Source organism: Acanthochromis polyacanthus, chromosome 3 (assembly GCF_021347895.1).
Source record: "Acanthochromis polyacanthus isolate Apoly-LR-REF ecotype Palm Island chromosome 3, KAUST_Apoly_ChrSc, whole genome shotgun sequence".
NCBI classification, from domain to species: domain Eukaryota; kingdom Metazoa; phylum Chordata; class Actinopteri; family Pomacentridae; genus Acanthochromis; species Acanthochromis polyacanthus.
Window position 1 is genome coordinate 29432384 of NC_067115.1, and position 15899 is coordinate 29448282.

Consider the following 15899-nt stretch of genomic DNA (forward strand, 5'->3'; position numbering starts at 1 on the left):
AAGTTCAACATAAAAATGGAAAAATGACACAAATGAGACCAAAAACAAAAGCGAGACACAAAATGACAAAAAAAAATAGACAAACACAAGCAAGACAAAAGAACACAAACAATACACAAAACGATGAATAAAGCAAAAGACAAATTGACAAAAAAGACAAGTGGGGGGAAAAAAGGAAACAAAACGAAAAAAGAAACAAATTGACAAAAACATGAGACACCAAGTCAGAAAAAAAAAGATAAAATATTACAAAAATGACACACAAAACGACAAAAGAACAATGAGCAACGAGTGCCTTACTTCATGATCAAAACAACTTGTCACACTCTAGAAATTATTTTATATTTCTAGTTTTATAAATTTACAATTTGCAGTGAACGTCTTCTCTGCAGTTTTTACACTTTACAAAGCCGTCCTTTGGGCCAGAATGGATCCTCTGGAGGGCCGGTTTTGGCCCGCTGAGTGCATGTTTGACACCCCTGGTCTATGTGGTAATAATTTGAATCATATGTTTTGCATTCAAGGTTTAGTTTGGACCATCAGTGTATTCAGTATGCTATAGCATCCGTAACGGCTGCTATTAATATTTTAAAACATTCATTTTAATTTGTGTGATTTTTATTTTCTTAATATTCAAAAAGGAAGCATATGACACAAAAAACAATTGAAAATTACTTTATTATTGCTAAAAAAAATCTGAACACTTACAGCCACGAAAAGCCAAAACATAACAGACATAAATACAACAAACACAAGCGACCGTAACAAAACATGTCAGCCGATGTATTCAACGAGCTGCTGGAGCTGGTCGCAATTCTTCACAATCTCCGGCAAAGACAACAGCGTCTGCGAGGCAAAAATGAAAACATTTCTATCTAAACATGCGTTCTATTCATAGACAGGATAGCAAAGATGAAGAATAAAAAGCATCTCTCACCTCCCTGACTTTATTTATCATGTTGTTTAATATCTGAAGCTCATTCTCACTTTTCTGCTGGTTGGTCTGATGGATGACTTGCTGTGAGAGACGTTAAAAGCATGAATGTAACTGATCAAGTCGTCGACGTCATGAAGACCGTTTAATGCTTTTCTACCGCGACAGAGAAAAGTTCTGGTATGTGGTCAGGAGTACGTGGAACACTGGATGTTCAGTACTTACGTGTCTTTTTGCTCTTTCAAGGAGTTTAACTCTCGCCTGCTCCGCTTCCTGAAGACTCACCTTCAGTCGCTGAACCTACAAGAGAGAAATTCAAGAGACGTCTGAGAATATAGACGCTACCGTTCAAAAGTCTGGGGTGACTTTTTTTAAACAGTGCTGTAGGTCAACTTTAACTCATGTAGAACAACTTTAAATAAAATAGAGCAACTTTAGTTAATATAGAGCAACTTTAACTAATACAGAGCAACTTTAACTCATGAAGAGCAACTTTAATAAAGAGCAACTATAACCAATATCAACTGTAGCTTGTTTTGAGCAATTTCAACTAATATAGAGCAACTTTAGCTAATGTGCAGCAACTTTCAACAATATAGAGCAACTTACACTCATTTAGAGCAACTTTAGCTAATATATAAATCAGCTTTATAATATCAACTTTAGCTCATATAGAGCAACTTTATGTAATATAGAGTAACCAATAACAACTTTAACTTATATAGAGCAATTTTAGCTAATGTGGAACAACTAAGTCATTTTTAAGCAACTTTAAAAACATAGAGCAATTTTAAATAATCTTTGAGCAACTACTTTGAGCCTTTTTAACTAATATAGAGCAACTTCATCTAATGTAGAGCAACTTTATCTAATACAGAGTAACATTAATCAATAACAACTTTAACTTATATAGAGCGATTTTAGCTAATGTGGAAAGACTAAGTCATTTTTGAGCAACTTTAAAACACATAGAGCAACTTTAAATAATATAGAACAACTTTAAATAATCTTTGAGCAACTACTTTGAGCCTTTTTAACTAATATAGAGCAACTTTATCTAATATAGAGCAACATTAAACAATAATAACTTTAGCAATTTTAGCTAACGTGGACAAACTAAGTCATTTTTGAGCAACTTTAACTAACAGAGAAACTAATTTTTGAGCAACTTAAGCTAATTTTTGAGCCACTAACTCATTTTTGAGCAAATTTAAATAATATAGAGCAACTTTAACTACTCTTTGAACTATTAATTTTTGAGCAACTTTAATTAATTTTTGAACAACTTTATATAATATACAGAGCAACTTTAACTCATTTTTGAGCAACTTTAACTAATATATATATATTCAAAAATCGTATGAAAACTGAGGAGATGTCAATGTTTACTACTAATTTCCCTACCTCTTTCAACAACTGGATCTTCTCTTCCATGTAATGTGTCGGCGTAGCTGATTGGCTGCCGGCTTTCCTCATCTCCTCCCGCAGGAACTGAGACTCCACCTTCGACTGCTGGAGAGCACGACGGAGCTCAGTCACATCCTTTCGCAAATCCTACGAGAAAAAAAAAGGAAAACCAACAAATATTCAGACAAAAATTAAGACAATGGCCTACACAGAGAATTCAAAGTGCTTTAAAAACAGTCATTTGGAGGCTTACGCTGTTGTCAGTCTTGTGTTTGTTCAGGATTTCCTGGGCCTCCTGCACCTCTGCTATCAACTTTGTCACAGTTTTCTCATCCTGTACAGAAGGGAATACTGTTAAATAAACTTGTCAGTGTTTTTGCCCGCTTGAATAAATCATTCCCATCAGTCGGCAGTCGTCTGTACCAGCTGATGCCGAGTACAAGCAGAACTTTACCTGCTCTTTCTGCTGCAGAGCCTGATTTCCCCTCTCTGCCAGGTTATTGAGACGGCTGAGTTGATGCTTCAGTTCACACACTTCAGCCTCATGCCTGATGTTTGCAGCCTGCTGCTCCGCCTGCAGGCCACAGCTGGAACAACACATTAGATATTCTTAAAGAGGGGCATGCGTTGGCGTAAATTTTACATTTTGCTACATTTATTAAAAGCATATTCCGAAATTGTTCACATTTAAGGAATCATCTTTTTGGAAAACATTATGAACAAACTGAAATTTGTTCAGAAAAATAAATTTAATTTCAAGAACATTATGCCTCAGTTAATCATCTACAAAAACACAAAAAATTTGGTCACAGGTATCTGGAACTGAACGGCATATTATTTCATGTTAAAAATGACAAAAAAAAATAACAAAAACAAGACAAAATATTACAAAGGTGAGACACAAAATGACAAAAAATTAGACAAATGATACAAAACAAAAAATTTGACAAAAATGTTAGGGAGCCAAAAAAAAAAAAAAAAAAGGAAAAACAAGACACAAACGAGCTGAAAAATTACAGAAACGACAGAAATGAGACAAAAAAATGACAAAAGCATGAAACAAAATGACAAAAAGACGCATAAAACAAATAAAGTAAAACACTAAATGACAAAAATGAGACAAAAAACACAAGCAAGACAAAAAGGAAGCACAGAATGACAAAAACGAGAAACAAAACGACAAGTCAGTCAAAAAAAACAAAAAAGCAACAAAAACAAGACAAAACATTACAAAAATGAGACACAACATGTCAAAATAACAATGAGCAATCTACTATTTTACTTTATAATCAAAACAATTTGTCACGGTCAAGAAAATATTTTAAATTTATAGTTGTACAAATGTACAGTCTGCAGTTGATGTCTCCTCTGTAATTTTTACATTTTACAAAGTCGTCCTACAGGCCGACTCGGACCCTCTGGAGGCCCGGTTATGACCCGCGGGCCGCATGTTTGACACCCCTGGTCTAAATTTTTGCAGATGCATTTCTGTTGATTAGCAGATTAGACTAAATAGGCTAAAATTGATAAACATGACGAATCCTGCTTTTCAAAAATCAGAACTTGCTCCTCCTCTCCATTTCCCATTATTATAATCTGAGTGTTTTTAGGTTCAGAAACTTGTGTTGGGCCTTTTATGATTTTGCAACATTTCATAAAGAGATCAGTTAACTAACAACTACCAAAAAAATTTAAATCTGCTAATTAGTCAATTAACAAATTCCTAATTCATCTAATGCATCTAGAAATGTATTCGTCATAATCTCAAATCAGCTTCCAATTCCCCGAACTCAGAATTTAACAGCACTTACACGGTGCTGTGCAGCTCCTCCAGCTGAGCATCTTTGCGTTGTTGTACCAACTTCATGGTGCGGACGAGCTCGGTGACGGTGCTGTCCAGGTCAGCCAGCAGCTCAGCCACACTGCTCTGCTGCTCTTCTTCTGCATTCAGATTCTTCTTTGGGGTGACGGCTGCAATGCGGGTGAAGGCGCTCGTCTGACTGAACAAAGTGTCGCACTGTGGCTCCGGTGTGTCTGAGGGGTCTGAAGAGACAGCGAACTTGAGCCGAGATTTTCAACTGTTTGAAGTCATCAGATGACTTTTAAGCTCTCTATCTACCGAGTTTGAGTTCTGTCATTTGATTTTCCCACGCAGGTGCACAATATTCACTTAATTACAGCTCTTGTTGCCCAGATTCTGGCTCAGCAGATAATAAATGCCTCAAAATTACTCATGTGAGCCATGCGTTAATTCAAAACACAGTGAGCAATTTTAGCTGTAAATTTTAGATGACAGCCAGAAAATGAAGGCAGTGATTAATATCTGAAAATGTGCTAATTACATGAGCAGATAACAGAGAAAGGACAAGAATAACAGAGTGTGAAAGGAACAGCTACAATTACTGGAGCACGAGAACACGTCATTGTCGCTTCCTACCTGAAGAACACCGTGTTCTTTTTAGGAAATGGACTACTAAGCATTTAGAGTCTCTATTCCAAAAAGGAGACACATGCTGAACATACAGTATATTTAAGCCATGTAAATTAAACTAGTAATCAACATAATTACATTGCATCATCATAAATAAATCATATTTCTAGATCAGCTCTGGTCCTTACTGGCCACAGATGTTCAAAGACACATGTGGAGTGAGCAGCAATACCTGATCGAGTGCCTGTTCCAGCATCTTCCTCCTTCTCAGCAGCTAATGCCACCATGATGCTGTCTACAAAGGAGCTGGAGAAGTGACGGCGCTCCATGATGCAGACCGGTTGTGGCTCTTCATCCTTTCTTAGTTCTGGTTTCTGAAACATAACACATCAACCAAATTCTGTCTTAGAAGTTATTTCTCGCTCTCAGACTGCAGGCTTATTTGTTGTTCCTACAATTTCTAAAAGTAGAATGGGATTTAGAGCCTTCAGTTATCAGGCGTCTCTCCAGTGGAACCTGTTCCCAGTTTGGGTTCAGGAGGCAGACGCCCGCTCTATTTTTAAGTCCAGGCTTAAAACCTTCCTTTTTGACAAAGCTTATAGTTAGCCCTCACTCTGGTCAGTTGGAGTCCGCACTAACGGGGCACAACTGACTTCTTCTTGACGTCTCTTTGTTAAGCTGCTATAGGCCTAGGCTGCTGGGGGATCTCTCTTGATGTAGGGAGCCCTTCTCTCATTACCTATGTATTACTACATGCATATTACTAGATATATTTACTATATATTAAATTATTGCATTGCATTTATTTTGTGTCCCCCCATGTCCTTCTCAGTCCCAGAGCTGGATGCTTCTGATCTGTGGTTTCTGTCCCACCAACTGGCCTAGTCTCCATCATGTCCACTGTGGGATGCTGCTGCTGACCTTCCTCCAGTCCACTGCTTACAGCTGCCCATTTCCACCAGTCTACTCTGCATCGTCCTCATTTTACTTAATATGCTCATCTACACACTGTTTGCATCTTACTACCAGTTATATAAGTAGCATGTTTAATCCCAGTAAGATAGTAAACTTATGAATGAGTTCATTGCAGGGTTCTCGCCAGCGCATTTCAGCGTAACGGCCCGTTACGCTGTCATAACGGCCCATTACGCTCAGTTTAAAAGATTACGCTGTGATTAGGGCCGCTATGCCAGCGCATTTCAAAGATTACGCTGTTGTTATGAGAGTCTGTGGCTCCGTCATGAGAGTGGGAGAGAGAGCAGCGTGTGTGTGTGTGGGAGGGAGGGGGAGAGCGAGTGAGAGAGACGGGCAGTCGGTGCAGTCGGTAGAGGTGGAGAGGTGTGTAGTTGCTGGGTTGGAGGTACTGTGTGGTTCAGCCACTGTTTATAGACAATAAAGGCTGCAGTGTTCTTCGATGCGGCTGGGCTCCTGTGTCTTTGCCTCTACGGCTGCTGCTGAAGTGAAGGAGCTTAACCCCGGGCTTCCTGACCACGGTCGGGGGTCGAACAGGAAGGGTTAACACTGTGATTAGGGCTGCTGCACTGTTATTTTGACAGATAACGCCATGTGCGTTTGTTTTTTATCAACTGGGTGCCTATCTAGGTTAATTTATGTCTCCCCACATCAGCCGTACTTTCCTGTCGATTGACCCGTTCCCGTCTATTGCGCATGCACGCATGCACATTCCCATCAATTGCGCGCACGCGCAGGAGGACCTGCCGTTACGCTGAAAAAAAATCCTGGCAAGAACCCTGCATTGTTGGCTTGTACTTTGTATGTATCATCTAGCTTATCATGCATGTTTGCCACCAATGTGTGTTATGTTTCCTCATCCCCCACCCCCTCTACCTCTTCTGTCCCTCTCAACCTGGGCTGGTGTGGTTACACGTGGTCTGTGGTTGTGAGGATGTACTACCAAATTCTCTGAAACGCCTTTGGAGACGGCTTATGGTAGAGAAATGAACATTCAGTACACGAGCAACAGCTCTGGTTGACATTCCTGCTGTCAGCATGCTAATTGCACGCTCCCTCAAATCTTGCCACATCTGTGGCATTGTGCTGTGATAAAACTGCACCTTTCAGAGCGGCCTTTTATTGTGGGCAGTCTAAGGCACACCTGTGCACTAATCATGGTGTCTAATCAGCATCTTGATATGGCACACCTGTGAGGTGGGATGGATTACCTCAGCAAAGGAGAAGTGCTCACTGTCACAGATTTAGACAGATTTGTGAACAATATTTGAGAGAAATGGTGATATTGTGTATGTGGAAAAAGTTTTAGATCTTTGAGTTCATCTCATAAAAAATGGGAGCAAAAACAAAAGTGTTGCGTTTATATTTTTTTTAAGTGTAGTTTCATGGCTCCTTAACCACCACAAGTAACACATTCTTAATGTTATTAGAAAAACAGATGCCACTTTGCATGCCGTATGGATCTATATTATTCAAGTCTGAGCCCATGCAACAGTTGTGGGACAAACCTGACAAACTCTGGTTAAGTTGTGTTACTGTGCTGATTGTTACCTGGTCGCTAAGAGCAGCATGTAGCTCGTTGGTCAGTCCCCTCAGTGTGTGATGCAGCAAGGTGATGTCCGTGACTGCCTGAGCCATCTTCTCTCCGAGCTCCAGCTGCGTTGCACTGGCTTTGGTCCTTGTGGTTTCCAGCTCTTCCTGCAAATTCCCGTTCTCAAGCCTGCATCACACGTACACAAACATGGAAGTCATCATTCAGCATATAGACAAATCATTAAACAATTTTACAACAAGAGAGAGGGTTTCAAGGACTTGTTACACACCGAGAACTTTTTATCTAGATCAAATCACACTTAAAAAAAGAGACGTATTGCTTTATATTTCCTTTTAGTTCCACTCACATAAATTGAAAAAAAAAAAACATTTTGACAAATATTTTACAAGCACATTCCATTAAATACAATAGAAACAGTCAACAACAAACAAAAAATATATTAGCACAAAATCAGTTGATGATGAGTAACGAAATTGGAAAACACAAAAATGACAAGACTACATAGATGTTGTTCACTTGAACTTACTGAAGTTGGCAAAGTTCTCCTTTCAGGTCCTCGCACTCGATGTTCCTCTCTCGAAGCCCCTGCATGCTTTCCCTTAACAAACGCTCACTTTCAGCCACCTGCTCCCTTGCCAACTCATTCTCCATCTGCAAGAACTAAAACAGAAAAGACAACAGGAACATTTACCTAGAAATCAACCATAGGACGGAAGTCAAAAAGTATTTCTATGATGGTTGAACAAGTCTGTCAACAGCAGTTTATGATCAGAAACCTGCTGACAGATTAACCAAAAAGCTTTTATAGTTTAAAATGCATACTCAGTTACAATTAGACTACAAGGGACGTAGCTACAAAATTAATTATATGATGCAAAGAATTTTACTTTACTAAAGTATTTCTATAGATTAAGGTCCATCGATTCCTCAGATTATACACTGCCCACCCACCCCCCCAAAAAAAGTCGCACATTCTAATATTTCATTGGTCTGTCTTTAGCTTCGAGAACAACACACGTTCGCCGTGGCATCATTTTGATAAGATTCTGCAATGTCACAGCATTTATTTCTGTCTAGAGTTGCATTAATTTCAATACTTTGAGTTCCCTTCACATTGTGCGTGTGGAAATACTCTTACTTTCACTATTAAACATAGCTGTGAGTTCTATTGTTGATTTCTTACGATCGTCTAAGCCTTTGTTCCGAACACATTTGTTCCTCGAAGATGATGGTTCACCACTATCCTTCAGGTTTTAATAATGCGTTGGACGGTTCTCAACCGGATTTTAGTAGTTTCAGAAATCTCCTTAATAATTTGACCCTTCTGAGACAGATTAACATCCTTTACATGACCACAGGATATGTCTTCAATGTGGTTGTTTAAGAAATGAGAAGCTCCTCACTGCATCAGCTAGAGTTAAATAAGTTGTTGCAGCTGAAACATATTCATCACTGCAGTAATTATCCAATGGAAGGCTCTTACCTATTTGCTTAGATACATCCAAGTGGTGACTTTCTTAGTTTTTTGGACGAGCAGTGTATTTTCAGTTAACAGCCTACATGAAAAGCCACATAAAGGAACAATAAGAGGGTCTAAGTCACAGGAACAGTCCAACCCATACACACTCTCTGCGCTAACCTCATTCATTTCCCGCACGCCTTTGAGTTGAGTACAAACTTCCTGGAGCTGCTGGATCTGGAAACTCTGAGACTGTGAGAGGATCTGCAGCTGACTGAGCTGCTCCTCACTCTGAGCCAGAGCCCGACTCAGCTCACACTCTCGCTCCTCCGACTGACCCAGTGATGCCTCCAACCTGGACACAGAGACAATAACACATACTGCAGCATTAAGTGGTGTTTTTTCTGTAACATATGACTGCATTTGGAAATAACTCCAGTTAATCAGGGAATGTCACCACTTACTCATTTGCTCTCTCATTGGCTTGCTGTATGTCTTTCCATGACTGCTGCAACCTGAAAAAAAATATTCAGTTTTGAGCATATAGATGCTGCATTTGAAAACATTTTTGTTGCTAAATTTCTTGATAAAAATGGAAGGGGATCATACTTTGTAGACTCAGCAGCAAGAGCCTGCTCCAAGAAAGTGTAGGAGGCCAACGAGGAGGAAACTGTTGCTGACAGCTCCGTCACCTTCCTCTCTAGCTGACCCGTCTCCTCTTCTTTTTCTGTCAGCTTCTGTCGCAGTACACCCATCTCTGAAGTTATTTTTAAAAACAGAAGCAGAAGAAAAATGTTGGCAAATTTATAGACTAGTAAAGAGAATTATTTGAGAAATGAGGAGATGGAATAACCAAAGAACGTTACACAGATTTACGTCCGTTTTTACCTGATGACAGAATTGTCACTTGCAGACTTAAATCACCAATCTGTTCTCTGGCAGTTTGGAGATTCAAATGAGCTTCATTCAATTCTTCTTCAATCTGTTGAGTGCAAATTAGTGGAAACGACGAGCATAATTAGATTTTTTTATGAGGCAAGTAGAAAAGAGGTGCAAGGCAGTAAATGTCCAAACTAAAATATGGACATGTGACCTGCTCTCGCTCTTCAATGGCCTGGTCTCTCGCAGAGATATGCTCATCCCGCTCTCTCAGAGCAGCAGCTGCCTTCTCATTCAGCTTCAGCAGCATGGGAGCAGCTTTCTGCAGAAGGCTCCTGACTGCAGAGAGCTATGAAAAGATGAACCATGCAAAAGAAACGTTATCAGACAACAAACAATGATGTTACCATTCTGACATAAGGATATGTAGTTGTTTCTGGCTAAGAGGAATTTATATCTATCCCAACATACAGCATAATGGTTTAGTTACATGCCTACAGTCTGTAGTTAATACATTGAACATACTTCCTTCATCAAGCTGGACTGTTCTTCCATGGTTTGGGACAAAAGATCAGAAGCCGATGTCAGTGTTTCACTACAGGTTTTATTTAATGCAACCTGCATTAATAGAGAGAGAAAAACAGAAATTAGACACACTAGACACTAAGCCGAATACTTAACAATCAAGCTGTTTGTTTTCCCTTGGTGTACCTGTTCTGGATAGGTCTGGTGTAGTGCAGCCAAGAGTTCTTGCTGACACCCCACACTCTTCTCTAGAGCTGAAATTTCTGCGGCACAGTGTGTCCTCAGCTGATCCATCGCACTGAAGGCCTGCAAACAGGCAACCAGATACACATGTGATGCTGCGTAAATATCACATAACACAACATTACTGGTTATATCTTTGGACAGCTCTATGAAAGATTATCCATAAAGAAATCAAGCATACCACTGCACATACACTACCATTCAAAAGTCTGGGGTCACTTAGAAATGTCCTTATTTTTGAAAGAAAAGCATATTTTTTTTCATTGAAGATAACATTAAATGAATCACAAATACAGTCTAGACATTGTTAATGTGGTAAATCACTATTGTAGCTGGAAACGGCTGATTTTCAATGGAATATCTCCATAGGGGTACAGAGGAACATTTCCAGCAACCATCACTCCTGTGTTCTAATGCTATATTGTGTTAGCTAATGGTGTTGAAAACCTTGTGCAATTTCATTAGTACATGAATAAAAGTGTGTGTCTTCATGAAAAACATAAAAAAATCCCCCCACAACAATTTCATAATTAGTGCTTACTGCCTCCTTGACTGCGAAGGCTTCCTCCATCTGGATCCTCATGTCATTCCTTTGGTGAAGAGCGTCTTTGACCTTCTGGATCATTCTTATCTGGGTCTCCTTTGATTTCTCAAATAGAGACTTCATGTGCCCATACTAAACAACAGAAGAATGGTACACAACAGTTAGTAAAATACTGTGATTTGATTGCCTGGTAATACAAATTATAGAAAGACACATGCTGCTTGTGCCACGTTAGAAAGATATTGAGGACACGATTCCTTACATGTGAAACGAGGCTTTCATGGTCCTCTTTGACAATGTTGACCGTTTCTTTCATGTTAGAGAGAGCAGCATCTGTTTCGCCACTTAAAGAAGTCTGTTGGGACAAATAGACACACTATTTCCCTCCTGCACAAAATGATATAAATCAGAAAAACATACTGTATTGTATAGGTGCATAAAGCCCTTATACAAACTGAGGGATCAGAGCATTCCATCTATAACAAAACAACATAGACCAGTAGTTATGAGGTGGTTTGTGTCTCACCAGTGTGATCCTCATGTCTTGCATACACTGCATGAGGTTCTGCAGAGAACTTCCATCGAGCTCCAATTCACTAATCCTGCTCAGAGCTTCCAAATATAGGTCTCGGTGCATTGTGGTCTATCGAAAACACAAAACAGTTAGCTACTTAAAACACAAATGATGGTCCCTATGAAGTCTAAAAGGAGGGCATCATCACAGTGAAAGAATTCAATACGCAAATGAACAGTGTGCGTCCTTACCTGACTGAGCTCGGTGTGATCTGTCTGCACTAGTTTCTCCCTGAGGTCTGAGGGAGCAGGGCCTGCTGATGGACATCCTTGTGCCCTGGCTGTAGCCAACTGTTGCACCAGGGCCTCAACCATTATCATGCTAGTCTTCAACCTCTGTTCCAGCTCCGGCCTGGGGAGACACTCTAAGCTGCCTGGAAGTAAACTGACATCACATAAACAGAAAGAATGAAGAACACAGATAAAGAAATAGCAAAGCCAATTAAGTTAATTACAAAATCACAAATCATCAGGTGCAATCTAAATTTGAGTAAATGACTAATGCAGAGAGAACACTCACTTCCACAGAATAGGATCAGTCACAGTGCAGGCATCAACCACAGTGAACTCCCTCTTCCTCTCAAAAAGGCCAGATGTGTTAAGGCTGTGGTCCACCAGCTTCACAGGACTTGTGCCCACACAGACACTGTAGGATTCTGCAGGAGGAGTTCCAGCTGATGGAGCCATGAAGGCAGTAGGAGCTGCAACAGAAGCAGAGACACCAGCCAGGCCCATCTTTCCTGATGCCAAGAGAAGGAACTCAGCCATCTGCCGAAGCTGCTGCTGAAGTGGACCATCGGGAATCAATGGCACATCCAGAACCGGCTTCTCAACTTTAGACTGAGGCGCTGCACAGAGCTTCTCTGCCAAGTTCTCGACCGGTTCTGTGACTGGGTCTGCTGAGGGCTTGGCACCCAGTGCTGTGGAGTTGAACAGAGGACAGGGTATGGGGCTGTCCAAGTGGTCTGCAAACAACCCAGTGGGGTTGATGTTAACAGGACCCAAGAAGCTCTTCTCGCCCTCAAGAGCAGAATCATCAGACAAAAACTGGTATTGAGTAGGATTCCCACGATCCTTCAACAAATACTGAGAGGCTCTCCTGATAACAGGAGTGAGGATTTCCAAAGCTGAGGCAGCTGAGGGACACTCTGACAAGACTTTCAAAACATCAGCAAAGTTCTCTGCAGGAGGTACTTCTGCAGAGTTACAAAGAGCAGGTCCATTTCCAGATGGACCAAGGGCACTGTCTTTTGCCTCACTGGATTCAGAGGGAGTCTGGGTGGAGTACATTTGAGAGACATGTTCCAAATGCTGCTGCACTTCCCCAGGTGTAGGACTCTCTGCCAAAGCTGCATGATGGCTGCAGTCAGAAATCTCAGTTCTATGAACCACTGAATGCAAATCCTTGTCCTCAGGCTGAATTGTATGCTTTGACTTTTCTTGCTCTTCACATTGAACAGCTTCATTATCCAAAGCTTTTAGAGATGTGGTAGTCAGTGAAGACCCACTAACAGCTGATGGGTCAGTATCTGCCACAGCTTCATCATTTTCCAAGTGGCTGTTGGGTTGTTTATAGTCGTCTTGAATGTGATGCTGTGTAACAGAAGTACATACGCTGTGGTGATCCACAACCTGGTCTTTGAGTGGACAGGAGGTCTTCTCAAACAACTTGACATCATCTGATTTTTCAACCTCACCGTCAGCTGTGAAGAAACAGCTGAATTTACCACTCTCTTGGCTGGAAGCCTGGTTATCAGGTATCATCAAGCTTCTCTGCTTAACACTTACAGCATCTATGTTGCACGGAAATGATTCCTGGGTTGCTGAAAAGTTGCCAGGCAGAGGTGATGAATAATTTTGAACATCACAGTATGGGTGATCTAAATGCTCACTGCAGTTTTGCAAATCAGCTCCAGCTTGCACGCTTGGATCCACATCATAACAGTAAGACTCATTGTTGGCTACAGTGTGGTTGGCTGGAAGTGGAACAGTCTCATCTGCAGACTTGGTGCACTCCGAAATTTCAATCTCTCCTCCAGCGCAGTTAAATGACTTGAAGGTCACATCACTCAGTCCATGAGAAAGATTGTCAGAACTTGTGATTTCAGAGGAGGTGTTGATAACAGGAACAAAAGGCTTTTCATTGCTACAGTATGGATGATCAGCATGTTCAACCTGACATAGCTGGCTACTGTCGACAGAGAAGCGAGTTAAATTTACACTGTTGTCTTGTAAAGGTTCACAAAATCCTGTCTTGGGTAGAGGAATGGTCTCATCTTGTAGTTTAGTGGCATCTGAAACTTCCACTTCACCCATGTCTTCAACAAAAGATTTCCAAGTGATATATTTCTCTTCACAGCAGTCATTCGGAACATCTCTTAAATCTTGAGTGGCTTGTTTGTCATCCTGGTCTCCAGAGGTCAGCGTAGTGTTGGGAATATCTCGAAGACATGTTGCACTGACATCAACAGAGTAAGACTCTTTCATCTCAGGATTGTGATAGGGATGTTCTATATGTTCACTGCATGACTGCACTGTCATACTGTGAGATGCGACTGAATCTTCGCTTTCGTTGTTATATGTAGCTTGGTCATTCGGCAACAAAAAATTCTCCTCTGTACACAAGGAGGAGTCTGGAATCTCAACCTCACCACCAGCACAGGTGAAAGATTTAAATGTTACATCTCCAAGTCCGGAATCAGTCTGAGCAGTTGTCATATCAGTAGTGGATGGATTGGTTTGTATCATTCCAGTGGATGGACAGTGCAAGTGGGGATCTTGGTTACTGAGAGGAATGTCAACCTGTCGATAAGAATGAGTGAGTAAGAGAAAGTCTTGAATGCATTTAAAACAATGAGAGTCAAATGTTAGCATAAACCCACCATCGCCTTTTTCACAGCAGCAGTACTAAGCTGTGATCTTGATTTGAACCTTGATGATGGAGTCGATAAGTGCAGACTTTCATTGTCAAGGCTTCTCAGAGGGGTACGTTCTCCAGTTCTGCTGAGGGGCTAGCATCAACAAAAGTTGAATCATTGTTAGCTCGCTTGCTCAATAATAACTTCACATTGTCGACGGCACCCAACAGAGAGCAAAAGTCTTACCGGGTCTTCCCCACTGGAACTGGACTTCTTGGAGGACATTATTCTGAAGTTCTTTGAAATTACTTGTACAACTGTGAGAGAAGATAAAAAAATCCACACAAAAACTGTTTTGTAAAACGTTGCTTAAGCTGTTTAGCTGATCAAACAACATTTAGGTATTGGTCAAACAGGTTTTCTAAGCTTCAATCAATCATCCTGAGGCTCGTAATGCAATTTTCAATTTAGTGTTGAAGCACAAATTCCACAGTTCTTCTCCTGTGCAAAAGACATTCACAGTTCAATCAAACACATAACTTGATCAGTTTGAGACAGATAAATCAATTGGATATCTTTCATTGCTTTATAAAAATATAGGCACTAGGAGTCAAAAGTTTGGACACACCTTCTCATTCAGTGCTTTTTATTTTTTTGTATTATTTTCTACATTGTAGATTAACAGTGAAGATTAACAGTTTTTTGTTTACAACATAATTCCATATGTATTCTTCTATAGTTTTGATGTCTTTAGTAAAACTATATTGTATAAAATAACTAAATAAAAACCACTGAATGAAAATGGACAAAAGTATGTTTTGTACTACGAACACTAACTTTGAAAGACATCCTCTTGATTTCACTAAATCAGATTATCCTTATATCTTATTAATGCCCAGGACAGTATGAGGATTATTGATTTTGACACCCATTACTTACACTGAAACTGATCTGAAAACAGAAGTCTTCTATTTTATTATCAAAAAGAGAAAGTATTAATTACCTTACTTCAAATGGATGCAATTTCTTTTAAGAGACTTTAAAAACTGTGTTTCTATCATATAATCTAGTATCTACAGAGACATCCAGGCAACGACAGCAAGGTAGCGAAGAAGCTAGTGTACTGGCGTTAGATGACCTGTCAGGTACAGGCAGTTGACAAAAAAAATCTTATTAGCGCCTTTATAACAGCGTTTAACAACCCAACCCTCTCCAAAATCACGAAACACCACTGAACGTGCACACAATGTATTGCTAGGAAAGAAAACAATAAAGGCGTAGGCTTGTAGACTCACTTTGGGGAACGTTACTTCAGTCGTTAGCTAACGTAACTCATGTAAGCTGAAGTTAGTGTGCCCGCACTTTACAAAGGTAGCCAAATGACATTTGATTTGACTAAATTATGTAAAAGTACACTACCTTTCAAACGTTACCAGCCGCCTTCATTCAATGTCGTGGAAAGTGACGAGTCCAGGGTAAACCAATGTTGTGTTGAACTGCCATCAACCGCGTTTCATTC

At 40.2% G+C, this 15899-nt stretch overlaps 1 protein-coding gene across 1 annotated transcript; it reads right to left on the bottom strand.

Moving 5' to 3' along the window:
• Positions 1-659: 659 nt before the first annotated feature.
• On the bottom strand, positions 660-15899 carry spag5 (sperm associated antigen 5). The gene is made up of 25 exons (XM_022218192.2): positions 15800-15899; positions 14627-14697; positions 14405-14533; positions 12043-14324; positions 11715-11907; positions 11476-11592; positions 11212-11304; positions 10947-11081; positions 10349-10468; positions 10163-10255; positions 9852-9986; positions 9647-9740; positions 9368-9515; positions 9223-9273; positions 8939-9113; positions 7826-7959; positions 7296-7464; positions 5005-5146; positions 4153-4384; positions 2796-2928; positions 2595-2675; positions 2339-2488; positions 1160-1234; positions 938-1018; positions 660-846 (listed from the first exon to the last, which is right to left on the bottom strand). Exons 2-25 carry the CDS (start codon positions 14663-14665, stop codon positions 775-777), a joined length of 5073 nt encoding a protein of 1690 aa, XP_022073884.2. The 5' UTR covers positions 14666-14697; positions 15800-15899; the 3' UTR covers positions 660-774.